At 41.6% G+C, this 20,405-nt stretch overlaps 1 protein-coding gene across 1 annotated transcript in view; it reads left to right on the forward strand.

Annotated features, from left to right (window-relative positions):
* AHRR (aryl hydrocarbon receptor repressor) overlaps window positions 1-20,405 on the forward strand; it is a 48,441-nt gene that overhangs the window by 15,556 nt on the left and 12,480 nt on the right. Inside the window, exon 3 of the mRNA XM_063116240.1 lies at window positions 12,970-13,070. Within this exon, the coding sequence (XP_062972310.1) occupies window positions 12,970-13,070 (101 nt within the window). The remainder of the gene's footprint in view (window positions 1-12,969; window positions 13,071-20,405) is intronic.

The raw sequence follows: 20,405 nt of genomic DNA on the forward strand, positions 1-20,405 counted from the left end.
AAAAAAGCAGATCTTAATCCCACAAAGAATCCAGAAGCCTCTATAAAGTGGCGGGTTAAAAGCCTTATGTAGAAAAGCCCAAATACTCTCCCCTCCCAGCAGCTACTAGCTGTGAGGTTGGGTGGAAGGGTCATGCTCCCAAAGCACCACAGTGTGACACCAAATTGGTGGTTTTCTTAGAAAAAAGACATTGGGAGGTCCAATTATCCATTTCCCACATCATGTCTGATTTTGCCGTAAGAGATTATTATTATTATTATTATTATTATTATTATTATTATTATTTACATTTGTATACCGCCCCATAGCTGAGGCTCTCTGGGTGGTTTACATAGGATAAAAACACTTTAAAATAATATACAAAATTTTTAAATCACAAAAACATACAATTTCAAACCACAAAAACATATAAAAACAAACCCAATGCTTATTACATATTGCTAAATGCCTGGGATAAGAGAAAAGTCTTGACCTGGCGCCAAAAAGATAACAACGTCGGCACCAGGCAGGCCTAATCAGGGAGATTGTTCCACAATTGGGGGGCCACCACAGAAAAGGCCCTCTCTCTTGTTGCCATCCGCCGAGCTTCCTTCAGAGTAGGCACCCGGAGGAGGACCTTGGATGTTGAGTGCAGGAAATAGACTTGTAAATAGACTTTACAACGGTAGGCCTGACTTAAATAAGGTTCTATCCCAGCTGTTCATAAAGTAGAAATGGGGGCGGGGTGGCTGATTTTTAGAGCCAAAGGGGCATATATAATTGGATGGAGCTAAGCCTTCCCTCTGCCCACAGCTCAGCTTCCTGGGCAGTTTGATAAAAGCCAGGCTCTAATACTGGCCATGAGCCAGGCTTGGGAAATGTTGATGGATAATGGGTGGGACAAAGCTTGAGTCACCAACATGCTTCTTAAAATTCCCACTTTGCTGGAGGCAAATCCACATTTAAAGATAGGAATCTAACACAATCACAGCTAGTTAGGGGCTGAAGGATTTTAAACAAATGCATCTGAAATCCAGTTTTTCTACTTCTTTGACATAAATTTAAAAATATCTCTGCTAACAGGGCTGCGAAAGACCTCAGCCAAAGACCTTGGGGAAGCACAGTAGACCAGTCTTCCCCAGCCTGGTGCTCTCCAGATGTTGCTTGACTTCAACTCTCATCAGCCCCAGCTACATGACCAGTGGTTAGAAATGATGGGAGCTGGAGTCCAACATCATCTGGAAAGCCACAGGTTCCCTACCCCTTGGTTGAAATTAAGAGAAGCTTTGGATGAACATAGATTAATACTAACTGGAACGGCAATTTTGATAGAAAGGTTGGATAGTGTTGATAGGATTAAACATGCTCACTATGAATGTAACTTTTATTCAGAAGTGTTGAGGAAAAGAAACGTAACCCCATTGTTAGATGAAGCAGGAGAAGGAAGAATGCCATAGACGCCTGTAAATGAAACACCGGCCTTATTTTGACGGTGGTGCGTTGGTGCCGTGAAGCCTCAGGGTCCTACATTTGCGCTCCTTCCCAGCATCTGCACAGGAAGGAGCGCGAGTGTGGAATTTCCGTCGCTGCCGCCGTGCTGAGCATGGAGTGGGGGGAGGAGGAACGAGGCAGCCAGAGGGAGAGGAAGAGAGGGACGTGTGGTGCCCGAACCAGCTCTCCTCCCTCTGACCTCCCTTCATTTACAGATAAAACAAAACAAAACACAGGAGACCCGTTCCTCTCCCCCCCATTATTTATTTATTTATTTCTCCAGCTCTCCTCCCTCTGACCTCCCTCTGGCTGCCCTGTTCCTCCCCCCTTTTTTATCTGTAAATTTAAAAGGGGGGGAGAGAGAGGAATGGGGCCCATTTTATCTTGCATTTACAGATAAAAAAATGGGGGGAAGGAACGGGCTCTGTTCCTCTTCCCCCTCCCATTTTTAAAATCTATTTACAGGAAAAAAAAACTTTTAAAAAACAGGGGGGAAGGAATGGGGCAGCCAGAGGGGGAGGAAGAGAGGGACGCATGGCTCTGGGACCTGGCGCTCCAGGAGGTCTGCCCCCTTCCCTGTCCAGCCGATGGTGGCCAATCGGGTCGCTATCGGCTGTGACACACCTCCGCAGCAAAAAAAAGTCAGGGTAAGTGCCCGACTTTTTTTAAGAGGAGTTTCAGGGGTTTGTCCCTGGATGGCTTCAGGATGGCGGCTGCATCATGTAGATGACTTGCCACCACTCCAGATCCACCTCAGGGCAAACCCCTCATCAAGATGTACCCAAAGAAGGAGTATTCCAAAGAAATATTTGCTTCCCCTGTGTTGCGTGTACACAAAATCTAAAAAGAACAAGTAAGGAGGTTGCATCTGAATGTCATCACACGGGAAAACCTCGTGTCCTTACCATCACTTCTCCGCTAGGGCATTTGTCCTTCATTATTTCCTCTTTTGAAAGAGGAAGTAAACATCTTCCACGTGGCCCATTCAATGGGCTGTTTTGATCCCTCTGCTTCTCCTGCACACAGCAAGAGATAGCAGCAACTTCCATTTTTATTTTAAGTCGGACTTACCGGGGTGTTTTTTTGTGGCACGAAGAAGGCAAGAAGGACGGGAGGCAGACGATGACGTTGTGAGAGGGACCCAGTAACAAGTGTGCAATAAAAATGCTTGTCTGATGAAGCTTTCAGACTACTGAATTTTGCCCCTGCATAACATCTAGGGCCAGTTTAAAAAAGTGAGACTTGTAACGGTCTGGATGTAAACAGTGCAAGCAAAAAGATTCATTAAACTAAGTTTTCAGTTTTTAAACTCGTTATTATTTTCATGTGTCCATCCTCTTTTCAAATAAAGTTTCAGATGAGGCTGGGAGCTGCATCTGTAGCGCTTGGTTTACTTCTACTGCCAAATGATGTAATGATGTAACGATGTATGACTGCCACTAGGTGTCCTCCCTGTAATTGCTCCTAATATCAAAATGCTGTAGCAGCAGGCATAGCTTTTTATACAATACAGGTGCAAGTACCGTATTTCTTCGATTGTAAGTTGCCATCGATTGTAAGACGCACACTAATTTCAGTACCACCAACAGAAAAAAAAACACCCTGAGATGCACCCGCGATTCTTATATGGGGAAAAAAGTGCGTCTTAGAATCGAAGAAATAGGGTACTTCAGACTGTTTTCTAAAATGATAATCGTTCCTTTTAGAAATTTGTTTCAATATAGTTGGAACTAGTTCAAATAGAAATGAGCATGCTTTTAAAACGTCATTGGGATATTTTTCAATATTGCCTTCCTGAAGTCAAGGAAATCATTCTGGCAATTTTGTGAAAGGACACACACACACAGAGTTTGCAGCCAAGTTTTCCCACTGTAGGAGCAGTAATATCAAGAATACGCTAGGCTTTTTGTTACTGTATACCCATACTAGCAATAACAGAGAGCAGTGATGGAAGTAGAAATAGTCTCTCCCAGGTACTGCTGGCATAGCCTTGTCTCTCTGTTCTTAAAACCATGCCCATTTAGCACTATCTCTTCCATTTGTGGCTGTACTGGTTATTCAAAGAAACAAATATATAGTAACACCTCTTTTTAAAAACTAAGCATTACCCCCCTTTCCTCCCTTGATAATGTTCTGAGAATACAGACCCAGCATTTTTTAAAATACTTTAAATTTGGCAGCTTATTAGGCATGGATGAATCTGTAGATTTTTAGTTTCTTTAAGGTTCTTATTTTTTCCTGTTGTGCATTTGGTTATTCCCGAACTTTGATAAAAAAATTTTAGGTCTGAGTGAAAATTGGTACACATTTTAGTGTCCGTTTCTCCTAATGTATGCATTTGTAATGCAATTTTGCTTAATATGCACGTATTTTGCCAGGCATGTTCCTAAAATAATTATTTTTTTAAAAAAAGTTTTCACTTATTTAAGCATTTTTGTGTGCCCTTTTCCCTAATATACACATTTTGTACACCGGTTTGATTGGAGAACTCCATTGCAAAATAGTTTGCCTACTGACTAGAGCAGCTCTATACTTTAGGCAGCAGACATGTCCAATCCATGAACCCCAATGGTTCTGGCAGCGCACACGCTAAATGTGGACAAAATAAGCAGTGGTGCACACATCTGAAGATCCTGGCCCAGTGAAATGTTTGCACACTGCATGTACACCCAGGTGTTTAATGACGTGTATAAATGCTTGCCTGCTTTATGGCAAGGAGAAATCTGGTGTATGAGCAGTCAATGTGTTTGCTGTGTTGAGCTTCCCTGAGAGAGTTGGGCAAGTGTGGGAAAGCACTATTCAGGCCTTCCCACTGCTTGAATGTTTCTTTGATTGCTATGAATTGTGCAGCAGTAAAACCCACAGCATAGGGAAAACCCCACTTCTTTTACCTCACACTTGTAAGCTGGAAAATAGCAGTGTGTTTCCCATCCTCAATATTGCCGGGGGGGGGGGGGGGGATAGTTCTGCTTTTGAGTATTCTCTTGCACACTGTGTGTTTGATGTGACAGTGATTTAAACATACAACTGTGTGGAAATGCTTAACTAGCAGTTTCTTCAGGGGCTATTTCTGATCAGACCCTGTGCTCACCCCTTCTGGCAAGGGTACTGTTTCAAGCATGTGCTTTGGATGTGCAGAATGACCTTCTTTTTCTGCTTTGGGTATAACTTGGTAGCTGAAGGTGCTTAGGGAACTTTGGGGGCTACTTACCAGGAGGCCATAAATCTGTTTGCACTGATGAGCATCCCTCCCACCCCCCAACAAGTGTGACTTTCACCTTGTTTCCCAGAATGCACTGAGCTACAGCAGTTTCCTCCTTCCTTATGTCCCAGTACTGGATGTTTAGCATACAAGTGACTGCTGCCCACCAACAGCACATCGCCTGGCCCATTGGAACAGGACTGAGGAAAACATGCATCAATTCTGGGTTTGGGACAGAAGCTACCTTGGTTGCCTTGGTGGATGACTTACACCAAGAGTATGGATGGTCTTCACTGCAGAAGATATAGGACACATACATGTGCCTGAACTGATGTTTTCAGGAAGGGAGTCTGAGGAATTGAGGGAAATAGTGGTGACAAAAGGTGAAGTTATCGACCTTATTGATGAATTGAAAGTTAATAAATCACTGGGCCCAAATGGTATCCATCATAGAGTTCTTAAAAACCTCAAATATGAAATTGATGATCTTCTAACAAAATAATACAGCATGTCCCTAAGATCAGCCTCTGTACCAGAGGACTGGGGAATGGACAATGTAACATCAGTTTTTAAAAAGAGACCCAGTGGAGATCTGGTAAATTACAGGCCAATTAGCTTAATGTCTGTTCTGGGTAAATTGGTTGAAAGCAATATTAAAGATAAAATTAGTGAGAATATAGAAGTACAAGCCCTGCTGAAAAAGAAACAACATGGTTTCTGCAAAGTTAAGTCCTGTCTCACTAGCCTTTCAGAGTTCTTTGAGAGTTTCAGTATGCATGTGGACAGGGGTTATGTGGTAGACCTTGTTTACTTGGACTTCCAAAAGCTTTTGACAAAGAGGTTCATCAGACGAGCATTTTATTGCATGCTTCCTACTGCCCACTTACGGATGTGCGCATGTCCTTTATATGATGTCGTCCATCTCCTGCACGCCTCCCACGCCTTCCACTCGTTTTCCCATTGCAAAATAGACCCCAAAAAATCTGCCCAAAAAATACACACCTGAATGTGCTGTGATCTCCTTCTGTGTACAGAAAAAAGAGTGCAATCAAAGCAGCCCCTGAATGGGCCACATAGAAGCAGGGATGGAGAAGCGATGGTAAAGAAAAGCGATTTCCCCCTGTGTGATGAAGCCCAAAGTCCCTCACCAAAGACTTCTGAGCAAGCTTACCAGTCATGGAATAAGAGAGGTCCTCTCATAGATCAGTAACTGGTTAAAGAACAAAAAGCAGAGAGTAGAAATAAATAGTAAATTCTTCCAATGGAGGGATGTAAACACTGGGGTTCCACAGGGATCTGTATTCGGACTAACACTTTTCAATTTATTCATCTGGAATTAGAAGGGAGCAATGAACTGGCCAGGTTTGCTGATCACACAAAATTATTTAGTGTGGTTACAATGAAAAGAGATTGTGAGGAGCTCCAAAAGAATCTCTCCAAACTGGGAGAGTGGGCATCAAAATGGCTGATGTAGTTCAGTGTATGCAAGTGATGCACATTGGGGCAAAACATCCCAAATTCAAGTATAACCTGGTGGGATCTTACCAAGGAAGAGATCTTGGGGTTTTGATGACAGCTTGATGAAAATGTCAACCCATTGTGTGGTTGCTGTGAAAAAGGAAAACTCCATGTTAGGCATAATTAGGAAAGCAATTGAGAATGAAACTACCAAGTTCATAGTGCCCTTATACAAATCTATGGTTGTGACCACATTTAGAATACTGTGCACAGTTCTGGTCACCTCACTTAAAAAAATATATTATTAGGAATAGTGCAGAACAGGGCAACTAAAATGATAGAGACTGGAGCAACTCCCTTGTGTAGAAAAGTTACAACATCTGGGATTGTTTAGCTTAGAAAAAAGGTGAGTAAGAAGAGACATGATAGAGATGTACAAAATTATGCATGGTGTGGAAAAAGTGGAAAGGGTGACCTTTTTCTCCCTCTCTCGTAATAGTAGAACCCAGGGTCATCCCATGAAGCTGATTGGTGGGAGATTCAGGACAGATAAAAGGAAGTGCTTCTTCACACAGTGCGTAGTTAAACTATGGAATTCACTTCCACAAGATACAGTGATGGCCACCAATTTGGATGGCTTTAAAAGGGGATTAAACAAATTCCTGGAGGAGAAGGCTATCAATGGCTACTAACCCTGATAGTTGTGTGCTATCTCCAGTATTCGAGGCAGTAAGCCTGTGTGCACCAGTTGCTGGGGAACATGGGTGGGAGGGTCCAGTTGCACCATGTCCTGCTTTGTTGGTCCCTGCCCAATGGCTAGTTGGCCACTGTGTGAACAGAGTGCTGGACTAGATGAACCCTTGGTCTGATCCAGCCTCAGGGCACTTATTATGTTCTTATGTGTCTCTCCGTTCCCAGATCAGTCTTCTGGCTCACACAGGTGATAGTACTCATACACAAAAGTGTCCTCGTTCTCATCTGTGAAGTGTTGGAGGGTATTAAGGTATCCCTGATGGTGTCTCCATTACCTTCCCCTCCATTGTCTCTCATCCTCCCCTCTCGCCACGCAAACGTTTCCATACTTCAGGTTCTCCTGCCGCCACTGGTCCTCCATCTCCCATCTTTGCAATCATGTTTTCTCACCAATCTTTATCGTGGACATTTGCATCCATGCTGTCAGATTTCATGTAAATAAATAAACCCCCAGCCTTTAGTAACTTTTAGAAGATTTCAAGTTCAGTTTCTCTAAGAGCATTCCTAATTCATATAATTATATTTTTCTTTATTCGTAGTAGTATTTGTTAAATCCCCAAACCCCTGTCTGGATACCCTTCTAAACAAATGTGACAATTTTAACACCTATTTCAAGTGCCCCAGTATTTTTCATCTTTATATCAGCGTGAAAACAGGAGAGCGGGGAAAGAAGCTGCTTCTTTAAATATTTCAAGGCCTGGGTTGTTATAGTGAACTATAGCTGCCCAGGGATTGCGTGACTGTAGCAGGCTTAGTTGCAACCTCAAAAAAGTGGTTATGAAAGTGATCATTTGATCTGAGGAACAGAGATCTGATGCATGATAGACCAGTAATGTGTAAATGAGCTGCTGTCTCTGTCTTTCTGCCTTGCTAAGAGAAAATGTCTTTGCTGTAATCCTGACCTTTCTGTTCAGGTCAGCCATGAATGGAATTTTTTTTTGAGGAAGATAATCATCTAATTAGATATGTCTTCTTATTGACCCATAATTCTAGAACATTTTCTATAAAACCTGCTTCTGTTTATATTCCTCTTCCTAGTATTTTGCATGTCAAGTGAGAAGAATATTTATATAGACGGCAGGGTTAAAAAACTCTCAATGTTTGGAGAGTTTAGCTTTGTTTGGAAAATCCAAAGCACTTCATTAAAAACAAAGCCATTAACCCAAACATCTCCCATAATCCCAGTGTGATGTAGTGTGTTTATGCACGTGCATGCGGCCTAAAATTATTGGCATTATCAGTTTTGATAGTGCTAATTATCTGTTGGGAGGAACAAAGGGTTACCTGGATTTAACTGGGGGCTGTCTTGATGGCGTCACTTCCCCCCAGAACCCCATCCTTTCACTCCTCCAAGGTTACGCTGGGTAATCCCCATGCCAAAGAGTGAGTGCAGGGTTTACGGCTCCCCCCACCCACCCCGTCCCTCCCTGGCTTTCCCTTTTACTCTCTGTAAAACACAAAAGGCTCCTCTTCAAAAAGGAAACCTTTCTCCCCACACCAGAGATGGTGGGGGGCTTTCCAGTGGCCATTTGGCTTTCTGGTCCACCCCCTCCCCCAGCTTCTGGTGACCAATGGTCACCATGGTCACCTTCCTCCCGGGAATGCCCCCAGAGTGGCTGACCTTGCACTGGCTGGAAAAGTCATGGTAAATCCTGGACTTTTCAGTCACACATCTTTGCCTCTGCCCCGGGTTGGCTTCGAATCCTTGGCTGCATCATAAAACCAGATTCAGAGCTACCCCCAGGCAAAAACGACATCAAGACAGCCCCGTGTAACTCATCAGAAAAACTTAGCATTTTTTTTTTAAAAAAAAAATCAGGGTTGGAAAAGTTCTCAGTCTGAGATTTGGAGAGCCTTCCCCAGCTTCAATTCCCATCAGCTCCAGCTAGCATGGTCAATGTTCAGGAATTCTGTAAATTATGGCCCAAATCATCTGGAAGGCACCAGACTGAGTAAGGCTAAAGTAGATAGTACTTGGCTGGATAGACCAATAGATATATTCTGTAAGTTAGGTCAGTATTATTATTATCTTCCATGTTGGAGATATGGGACTGAGGCTGGGAATGGCTTACCTAAGGTCTTATGGCAAAGGTGAAACTTAAATTGGGGCCTTCCTGATATATAGTTCTGTCTGTAAGCCACATCATTACACCAGCATCAGCAATAGCATTGTTTAGACCTGAGGGCCCATGTTCCAGCAGCCCAAGCTACATGGAAAGTTTTGGCTCAGAAGGTGGATCTTTGATCCAACAATGGCCTTGCAATCCTCCTATACTTAAAAGCTGAAGTCAGCCATTGATCTGGGTGGAAGGACTAAATAGCGGGATCAGTAGCTTTCATCATGTGACGAATAAAGTCAGCCTTGGCTGTTTTGGAGGACAAATTTAATATTTCAGAGTTTTCAAGATAATGATACATGCTATTATCTCACATGTCAACACCACCATTTGGATGACAGGCCTATATTATGTTAGGATTCTCGCTTTATAAATGCTTCTTGTTGTGTGTTTAGTTCTTATAATTACATTAGAGTCCAAAATATAGGACTGCAGGATTTTCATGATCTCCTTCTTCTGCCTTAAAAACAGAAATTTATTTATTTATTTATTACATTTTTATACCGCCCAATAGCCAAAGCTCTCTGGGCGGTTCACAAAAATTAAGACCATGAAGAGCATAAAAACAACCAACAATCTAAAAACACAAATACAAAATACAATATAAAAAGCACAACCAGGATAAAACCACACAGCAAAAATTGATATAGATTAAAATACGGAATTAAAACGAGGTTTAAATTTAAGTTAAATTAGGTGTTAAAATACTGAGAAAATAAAAAGGTCTTCAGCTGGCGACGGAAAGAGTACAGTATAGGCGCCAGGCGAACCTCTCTGGGGGCTCGTTCCACAGCCAGGGTGCCACAGCAGAGAAAGCCCTCCTCATAGTAGCCACCTACCTCACTTCCTTTGGCAGGGGCTCACGGAGAAGGACCCCTGTGAGTCTCCACTGAGGGGTTTCTGCGTGTGTATATGCAGGCTGCTTTTTGTTGGCATTTTATCTTAATGAGAGTTAACAGAAATTATCCTCTGGTATATGAAGATCTCAGCAAGTTGTGGGAAGTAGCTTCGTACAGATTGCAAACATTGGCATGTCTCCCTCAACATATTGAACTTCACACAAAATCCCTTTTCAGCAGAATGGCAGCTGTTTATTTCATTCAGGCTGCAATTTTATATACACTTTCCTGGGAATAAGTCCCATTGAACTCAGTGGGTCTTATTTCTGGATAGATGTATATATAGGATTGTACTGTTATTTAGATATTTATTAAACAGCTAGTAAAGCCAAAACTGCAATAATATTTTTTTTACTATTTTTGTTGTATTCATTATTCCATTCTCATTCTAAGTATTCCTCTGTGAAAACTGCACTACAGTTTTTGCAAAGTTTTATAGATCCAGCATATAGAAAATCCTCACAAATACAACTAACCTACTTAGTTTGGGTGGGGGGGTGGCTTCTAGGCTTTCATGCAAGAAAAAAGTTTGCTTGACAGTGATACGCTCTTAACTTGCCAATTTCCCCTTTTCCCCTCTAATAAATTATTTTCTGGTTTTCATTGCTTGGAAACAGAAGAATATTTCGGAAAGCAGATAAAAATACAAAATTAGGTTCCATTACATGAAGGCTTAACCTTCATGAAGAACGTTCAGCGCTCACCAGGCGTCATCAATATTTAACAGCTGTTGTTATGAAGAATTTCATAGGGGAATGTGGGTTGTATGTTCGCACGCAATGGCTTAAACAAGAGCCAGGCCACTGTCAGTTGCATGGAAAGATTGACAGTCGGTTCTCATTGCGTGACAGCGAAGCCCTCGTTACTTAGCACTATTCTTTTATACCAAAGGCGTGTTCTCCCCCTGGTGTTTCTCTCACAAAAAAAAGAGAAGAAACCTCAGCTGGGGGAGGAGGGGAAGGAAGCAATGGGTGGAGATTTTAACTGAGCGAGTGGCTCCATGCCCAGCACTTGCTCATATGCAGAGAAGATATGTCTATGAGCGCTAATCACGCAAGCTGTCAAAAAAACAGAACAGCCAACAAAATGCTTGGAGTTGCTTGTTTGAAGAAACCTCATGGGAAACATGAAATTCTAATGGGAGGCTACAAGTCATTTCATGCTTCTTCTTTCTTTTAAGGGGCAAGACAGAAAGATTTAAAAGGTAGTAAAGACTGCGTAGTTTGCTGAATTCCGCACCTTAAGTAAATGTCATGTGCTCTGCCTTTAAAAGTTCAAAGGGAAAACGTTCAAAGGAAAAGCAGATTGAGAATAGCGCAGTAGGTAGGGGAGAGAAAAGACTTGTTTTTATTGCTGGCAGTTGGTATATCATCCACTGATAGGCACCATTGTCCTTCTTTTATACTTTGTGCACATTTGGAATATATGAGGTGGTGCAGATTTCTTGCCATTGGTATCAAATTGAATTGCCAAGCATGAAAGAAGGAAGGTTGTTTTGTGTGCATCCATTTTTCTGATGCACGTGGAGAAAAAGCTGTGATGGTACTTAGCAAGGGCATTGCTAGGCATGGGCTCATGGCGCCCCAACCCCAAATCTATTTCCCAAGGCTCTGGAACTATTTCCCAGGGCCCTGGAACTATTCTACAGAGCGCTGAGTGTCCATTGGTACCAATGAAAGCATTTTCCGAGCATAATTGTCACATAGGCAGCAATACACCCCAACCTAACCCCCCAAATCTTCCCCTGCATGGCAAAAAAGCTTGCGGGGGGACATTTCCCATTGGTTTGAGATGAACTGGGATAGGGTATAAATTAACTGGAAATTTTTATTTGAGAATATTTGGATGAGAAATTAATTGGTTAGCATTGTCCTGTGAGATTTAAATAAACCCCAGTAATTATTTATAAATTTTCATGTATAGATATAAATTAGGATTCGCAGATTTCTATCCTATGGGCCTGGGCCCTGAATCTTTTGCCTGGCAATATTCCTGGTGCACAGGATGTGGGTGGCTGACATAAGAGGTAGGTTAAGCTAACTCAACTGCCACTAGCTGTACTGTTTGGTACAAAACACATGGGCCTGGGTCCAAAGAACTGCCTTAGAATCAGCCATTCAAAGGAATATGCTATAAACATTGTATATACATATCCTTTCAACAAGAAAAAGGATATATATATTCCACTGGATATATATCCTTTTAAAAAAAATCTTGCTTCCAGTTGCAAATGTCAGCACTGATTTCCCTCCCTGCCCCAACACTCACATAAAATGGAGGATTAACACTGATAGTACTGTCCCTAGGATGCAAAGCTGAACATCATCAGGACAGTCTCATCGCAGTGTTGGCCATTTCGTAGCTGAGGAATCCATGTGTCAGGATTCGGGCATTTCTCTTTTTAACAAGGTTAACCCTAGATGTTGGATGTTGCAGAAAAATGGATAAATTAGAACATTTTATCTGTATTTTCATGAAAACACGAGATTTTGCATTACAGTTAACTGAAAAGGGATAACTGAGCATGCAAAGGCAAGGCTGGGTCAATATTTACAGTGTGTTCTTTGGAAAGACTATCTTCTTTTGTCTTAATATATTTTCTATTTTTGATTGCAGTGTTTTTCAGATTCTAAAGAAAACACCTTGCACACTTTGCAGTATTCCCCCCTGCCCCAGTGTGCTTTATACCTCAAATCTAAAACTTAAAAAATGTGAGCCTTTAAACTAATCACAGAGACACCAGTGATACTATAGACAGTATAACAAAGGAAAAATAATACTCCTGGAATAGGGTCCCAAAATGCCTTGGCTTGGATCCAGGATCTGCCTTTTGTTGATGGAAGAGCTCTGCTCATGGAAGATGACTCTTTCTACCCATTCAGTGGGACCCCCATCCCTTTGTATAGCATTTTCAGGGGGCTGGAGGGGACAAGGAAGGGGACAAGGAAGTCCACTTCTGCCAGCCCAGTTACATGTGTCTAAACCTGGATCCAACCCATTAAAATAACATTTCGGTTTTTTTTGACATTGCTAGTGACGTTAAATATATACGTTTCATTCTTCCTAACAGCTGTTCAAGAGAAGCATTTGAGAAAGCAAGCAGGCCAGGGAATAAAAGAAGTTGGCTTACCCAAGGAACCTGCCATGCCAGAAGGTGGATTCTTACTAGAGGTGGGTGATAGACAGCATTTCTTGAACTTAGCCCCCCCAAATATTTTGTTGACCCTGCTTGCCAACATGTCTATATGTTAATTATTACAGCCTGAAAGGGGGAGAAAAACCCACAGCTTTTCTAAAGTGTCTTGTTTAGAGTCTGTTCTTACTCACCAGGGGGTAACAGGTGAGAGACTAGTAACAAACCTGTTATATATAGGCCTTATATATGTTGTAGTTTTTGTGACTTGATGAAAGTAACTTGAAAGTAACAGTGTAATCCTATGTGTTGACTCAGAAATAACCCCTACTGAGTTCAATGGGATTTATGTCCTGGCCCTCTTCTTTATGGAGGTGCTTTGGCACCACCAGGCACCTTGCACCCGCACTTGCCTTCCTTCCCGGCACCTGCACTGGAAGGAAGGCAAGTGCGATTTTTGAAAAGTTTTTTTTAAAAGTTTGGGGGGGGGGGAGGAACGGGGCCATTCCTCCCCCTTTTTAATTTTTTTTTAATGAGCTCTATCTGCAGAGCTCCGCAGATTCATATAAGAAAAAAATGGGGGGAAAGGTACGAGGCAGCAGAGGAGGATGCGAGAGGCTGAACATGTCTCCTCCCTCTGGCTGCCCATTCCCCCCTTTTTGTTTTAATTTTATAAGCTCTATCTGCGGAGCTCTGCAGATTCATATAATTAAAAATAAAAATGGGGGGAAGGAACGAGGCAGCCAGAGGAGGATGCAAGAGGGACTGGAGAACAGCGTCTCCTTCCTCTGGCTGCCCGTTCCTCCCCACCCGCCTGCATTTATTTTTATTATTTGTTTCTGCAGATCTCCGCAGATAGAAATCATAAAATTAAAAAAGGGGGGAGAAACGGCACTGTTCCTCTTCTCCCCCGCTTTTTTAAAAAACCTTTTTAGAGCCACAGGGCTGCCTCCACTGCCAAAAAAGTGTGCCCCAACTTTTTTGGAGCGGAGTTTCCAGGGTTTGCCCCCGGATGGCTTTGCAATGGCGGCTACGTCATGTAGATGACATGGCGCTACTGCGAAGCAACCCCGGGGCAAACCCTTCGTGTACCCATGCCCCAGGTGTGTCTAGGATGGCAGCCTAAATCAGCTTTATCCCAGAGTGGTACCTGCTTCTCAAAACCTTGAGGCAGGCTGTTATTACTCACTGTAGATCAGCCTTCTCCAATCAGGTGCCCTCCCCAATCTGGAGATGGTGTAGTACAATAGCTAACAGTGGAAGTTGAAAACTAAGATGTTCTTGATTCATATCTTACCTTGGTTATGAACTCACTTACCTTGGGCAAACCACTGTATCTCAGTCTGAGGACAAGACTGGACTTAACTGGTTGTACAATGTTACTAGGTTTGAATACTTTGTGGGAGGGAGAGTCCCTGTGACATGGAACAAATTATGCTAGTGGGATACAAACAAGATGGAAATAATTTCTTTTTCCACTTCTTCCCACCAATTTTCACCCCAATGCAGATATTTTTTTACATTAGATCAAATGCCTCAGGTCAGCAAAGCATCTGTTTCACCCTGATCGATGTTCATCATGACCTGTGTCTTGGTCCATATCAGTATTATCCAGCTGCCCAGGCACTGACCTCTAGTATTCTCCAGGTGTTTCACCATGAGTCGGTTGTTATTTTATTTTATTTATTTTATTTTATTTATACATCAAATAGGTTATTTACAGCTATGTATGGATATAGAACTACCTACTTTATGATATGATTGTCAGAAAGTCAGTTGCAATGATTGAGAACTTTTCTACAGGAGGCTGTTAATTGGCTGTCAATTCGCTGTATCTGCTTTCCGTTTCGACACAGAATAGAGATCTGAGCACTACACAAGGTGCATTTTCTTTCCTTCTTTTCCACTACATAACCTTTAGGTGGTGCTGTGGTATAGCAAAATAGCATGAACACACAAGAGGAAATTGTGTTTTCTTTTGTTTTCATCATTAAATGCTGCATTTTCCTGCTCTTAAAAAAAAAAAAAAAACCTCGCCAAAAGTCCAGTTTTAAAACAGAAGCAAATTTGGAGAATCACAACACCGTCTAAAGCACCTGTAAACAACTCTGAGTAGGAAATGAAAAAAAAGAAAGGAACCTCTCATGCAAGCACTTGAGTCATTGCTGACTCCTAGAGGGACGCCTACTTTCGCTGACGTTTTCTTGGCAGACTTTGTAGCGGGGTGGTTTGCCATTGCCTTCCCCAGTCGCAGTTACCTTTCCCCCAGCTAGCTGGGTACTCATTTTACCGACCTCAGAAGGATGGAAGGCTGAGTCGACCTGAGCCGGCTGCCTGAGAACCAGCTTCTGCTGGGATCGAACTCAGGCCGTGGGGAGAGTTTTGGCTGCAGTAACTGCCGCTTACCACTCTGCGCCACATGAGTGCTCAATAAATGCCTTGTGTAAATGCCTACACTCAGCAGTTACTTGAGGGGGAAAAGTGGTCCTGTGAATGGTGTGAATCAGGGGTAGGCAACCTGGTGCCCTCCAGATGTTTTGGACTACAATTTCTATAATCCCTGATCATTGGCACTAGTGTGTGGGGCTCATGGGAGGGAGCACCAGATTACCTTTCCGTGGTTTCATTATATGAGCAGTATATTGTGGCAATTGCAAGGTAAATACTTCTCTTCTATGTAAAGAAGCATTATTACTTTTCTTTTTATGGAAGGCGAGCTGGGACCTTGCATGAATTTATAGCTCTCATACCACACTGGATACACATGAATAGTTTTTTTCAGTGCAAGTCAGACCCAGCATATCATTGGCACTGACTTAACTTCTGCTTTTCTTTTGCAATATTATAGGTTGCTTTAGGTTTGACAATTTTTGTTCATTGTGCAGGAACCCTGAACAAAATTATGTCCCCACTTCATGAAATGTGAATCAATTAAAGTTATCTTTGTCCATGTTAAGACAATACAGCTTCACCACCAAAAAAACAGCTTAGTGCCAAACTAGACATTAAATGCAAATTATATGTAAATTTCTGCTGGCATTTTTTTTAAAAAAATGAAAAGCGACTTTGGAGGGCTGTGATCTTTAGTAAAGAATGTTGGGGAAGTGTGCCTAACTCTTTCCCACTGGCTGTTTTTCCTGTTCAAAGTCCTCTTTGCTGCTTTGCCCCTGAAGTGGGAGAAGGGGTACCTATACTTTTTCCACTATGGGGGAAAAAGAAGTTGGGGTGCATACAATTTTGATTTGGAAAAATGTCCCACAGGAAAAGGGATATATGCATTCCTTCCCCATGCCACTGGTCCACTCAAATCTTCAGCCTTCTAAGGCTATTTTTCATTTTTTTAAAAAAAAAAATCTTAGTGAGCAAGTTAACTTGCAAGTTAACTTTTCATTTAATGTTTGGTCTGGTACCTTTAATAAACTTACACCTATCTATCTCCAAAGATTGTAACAAAAGCTCTGGAAAAATTCCAGTCCAGAAAAAAAGGGCTAGAATTTTAAAACAAAGCTTTTCTAAACATGTTTGTTGCTATGGTATGTTGAAGACATAATAGGACACTTGAAAGTTTTGAGAAGTAGGTTGCCTAACTTTGTTGGTTTTCCCGAAATCTTTGATATAAATATAGAATTAGCCCTAGTGTTAGTCAGATTCGAGTTGGTATGAGGGTTCTTCCAGATGAAGGGCTTCTATCATTAACGATCAGAAGGCATTAATTATAGAGCAATTCCATCTTATTCTCCTTAATGGGTTTACTGTGATAAAAGAAAAGAAAGAAGAATGGGTGAGAAAAAAACAGGAGGGTTACAAGTGGAAGACGACAGTGTCCTCCCCCCCACCGCCCCGTAAAATTCTGTGACTGAGGCAGGGTGATGGTGCTATAAAAGCCTTGTCGGGAAGCACCCTTAGTAGATGGGGGTGTGAATCCCTCCTCTTCACTTTCCAAATGGCTGCCACCTGGTAATGAAGGTATGGGGAACCTCTTATAGCCCGAGGGTCAAGTTCAGTTTTAGAAAAGCTCTTGGAGGCCTGTTCCAATATTGGGCAGGACTGAAGGCAGAGAGAGTGGGCCCCAAAACACAAAACAACAACATCAACAGCCTGTTGTAGTTCAAAGCTCTTGCTGCCAGTAACTAAACCCTAGGAGAAGCAATTGACTGCACAAAAGCCAGGAAACCACCAAACGATTCATTGGGAGAAGAGGGCGTGGCCGTCTGGGGACCTCAGGAGGGCTGGACTTGACTTCCAGGCCTGAGGTTCCCCATCCCTCTTGTAATGGATGCAATCACACTTAACCATATGTTATGGTACAAATGGAGAAGTCCCTTCTAACCAGTTTGTTTTTCCCATTGGAGTGTTTACAAGCGCACATCCTTGTGAAACAAATACAGGGGTGTGTGTTCCATTTCCAAATGCTGAAAATAGCTAATTATTTGGAAAACAGACAAAAAAAGGGCAACGTCCTCATAAAGGAAGCTGTTCCAGATAAACTGAAAGTTCAGATTCTAAAAATGTCATACTGCATTGCGTGACTTGAAAATACGTTAAAGCAAGGCATGTCTGAAGACCTTGACTGTTGTACACTGGGAGTCATAGCAACCTCCTCTCTGGGGACTGCAATATAAGCCATTCTATTTCTTTATTTTAAAGAATAGTAATAAGAAAAATAAATGTGGCCCAGGAGTTTAACAAAACAAAACAAAACTTTTTAGAACTGTGACCTTGACCAAAACCGCTTTGAAGTGTTTTCTGGCAGGCTTTTAGATAGAGTGTTAAATAAAATAACATTTAAAAAAGAGGCGGGTGGGGGCAGGCATTATAAAAGACCTTGCCAAGGGAAGTTATGCTTTCCTCAAAGTATTCGTCTCCATTTTCTATTTATGTTTCTAAAATCTCTGCTTGGGAGAAACTGATAACTTCAATCTGAGAAATACTTTGAACCCACCCACCCCAATTGAACTTATACTGAACTGCAATGGGCTAACTGTTTGTTAAGTAGCAGGTGTAGCATTTCGTGACTGTATAATTGGATCTACATGTTTGTCGAAGAACACACAGTACATTTTCTAGCCAAGAGCTTCTTCGTTTTTTTTCCTTTTGGGGGAGAAAAAAATGATTTCATTCTTCATGTACCATGTAAGATAAAACAAAAATTCCTAAACACTACTTTACCACAAACAAATGTTCACAATACATATTTTTTTCATATGTTTCAAGTGTTTATCCTAGTATAGAAATTTTGACTGTTATTGATTCCATATGTATTTACCACAGTCATCTGTTTTCATAGATTAAAGAGTAGCTTTGTTTATCTGTAACGCTCTTCTGTACTATAAAAAATTTTTTAAAAAAGAAACCACTCAAGAGCCTAAAAGCATTTTAGTAGCCAGCTGGGCTTGTTTTATTAATAAAACAATGATAAGATTTATAACACGTTCATAGTTATTGTCATAAAATATTTGTTTCTTTCCTAAAAAGTTGACAAATTGTCAGGTGCCAAGCTTGGCACCAGGAGGATCCAAAGTTGAATATATCATAGTGGAAGAGCTGGGTTTTATGTTCATGAAAATCTACAGAGTAAGATAAGCAAAGAAAATAAAGGGGGGGGAGGCCTGTCCCTATTGCAGAGAGCAGACTAAATGTTGGTCATATAGAAGATTGAGGGGGGAAATGATAGCACTCTTCAAATACTTAAAAGGTTGTCACACAGAGCAGGGCCAGGATCTCTTATTGATCCTCCCAGAGTGCAGGACACGGAATAACGGGCTCAAGTTACAGGACGTCAGATTCCGGCTGGACATCAGGAAAAACTTCCTGACTGTTAGAGCAGTACAACAATGGAACCAGTGACCTAGGGAGGTTGTGGGCTCTCCCACACTAGAGGCATTCAAGAGGCAGCTGGACAACCATCTGTCAAGTATGCTTTAGGGTGGATTCCTGCATTGAGCAGGGGGTTGGACTCGATGGCCTTATAGGCTCCTTCCAACTCTACTATTCTATGATTCTATGATTCTAGGCGATAACATAAAGGAAAGAGCAGCAGGGGTAATTCTTAGCATAGGCACACACAGCACATAGGATTCACTGTGGATTATCTGATCATACAGGTGTATATAGTAATTTACTAGGGTGGGGTGGGAATATATTAAATTGATGCAAATATATGCTTCTGCAATCAAGAAGACAGTGCAAAGGAACCACTATGCAGAATGTTTCCCATGAAAGGTCACAGGACAAAGTCCACCTATATTGCATCTAAAAGAGGCAGTCTTCCCGGTAGCCTGTGGGCAGGGGCTCTTCTGCAGGGTGAACACAACGACAACATAATAGTTTTTTTTTCCTTATGTTGTATTTTTTATTTTTATGAATTATTGTATAGAAATGATAATGATAATAATGATAACAGTAATACTATTGACCCAAGAAAACAAGGGATCGAGATGAAGCATCCCCAAGGCAAGAAAAAAAAGCTTTTTTATTGCTCCGGCATCTTCTGTTTTCTTTTCACAAAATCCTATGTGTCCTTGATCAGCAAATGTTATCACGGACCTTGATTGTTTCGATTTTGTTTTAATACATCTTAAATTGTTTCGTAAACTGCCTTGAGTGCCATTTTTTGTTAGAAAGGTGGGGCATAAATCAAATAAATATCTTCGAAGCCTAATGAAATCTGGAGATATGAGCATTATCAAGATCACAGGGATGCTCTAGTGGGCCAGGTGACAAGCCCAGTACCGAGCCCCTTCACAGATTATGGATCATGTAGCCTGTAGTACCATACGTTATTTGCATTGAGAAGTCACCTCTGTCACACTCCGTCATTTACCATTGCTATAAATATATAGCTAGATATTTCAAGTGCAGCTCTTTAGGCATTCTGCTAAACTCATTAGAAGATATAGCTATAAATATAAAATATGAAAGTATCCAACATCCAAGATTGGTTCATTCTTACGTCCAGCATCTGTTTGAATCTCATTGTATTAAAAAAGAAATAAATAAAGTCTGGCCTTCCCAGAATAAGCACACTCTTCATTAGCATAGACGTATATCCATGCAGAAAATCTTGCTTTACCATGGCCTAATCTACACCAAGCAGGATATTCCTCTATGAAAGAGATATATAAAAGGCAGGAGCTACACTACTGCTTTATAGTGGTATTGAAGTGCACTGACAACTGTTGGGGCCCATTGACACATACCATATACCACTTTTATAGTGCTATATCCTGCTTGGTGTGGCTCCTGCCTTTTATATACTACTTTCATACTGCAATATCCTGCTTGGTGTAGATGAGGCCCATGTGTGGGGTAAGTATTTGTGAGTGATCATTACTTGGCAATTTAAGAAAAAGTTGTTCAGGAAAAAGAATATG

This window comes from Elgaria multicarinata, chromosome 1 (genome assembly GCF_023053635.1).
Source record: "Elgaria multicarinata webbii isolate HBS135686 ecotype San Diego chromosome 1, rElgMul1.1.pri, whole genome shotgun sequence".
NCBI classification, from domain to species: domain Eukaryota; kingdom Metazoa; phylum Chordata; class Lepidosauria; order Squamata; family Anguidae; genus Elgaria; species Elgaria multicarinata.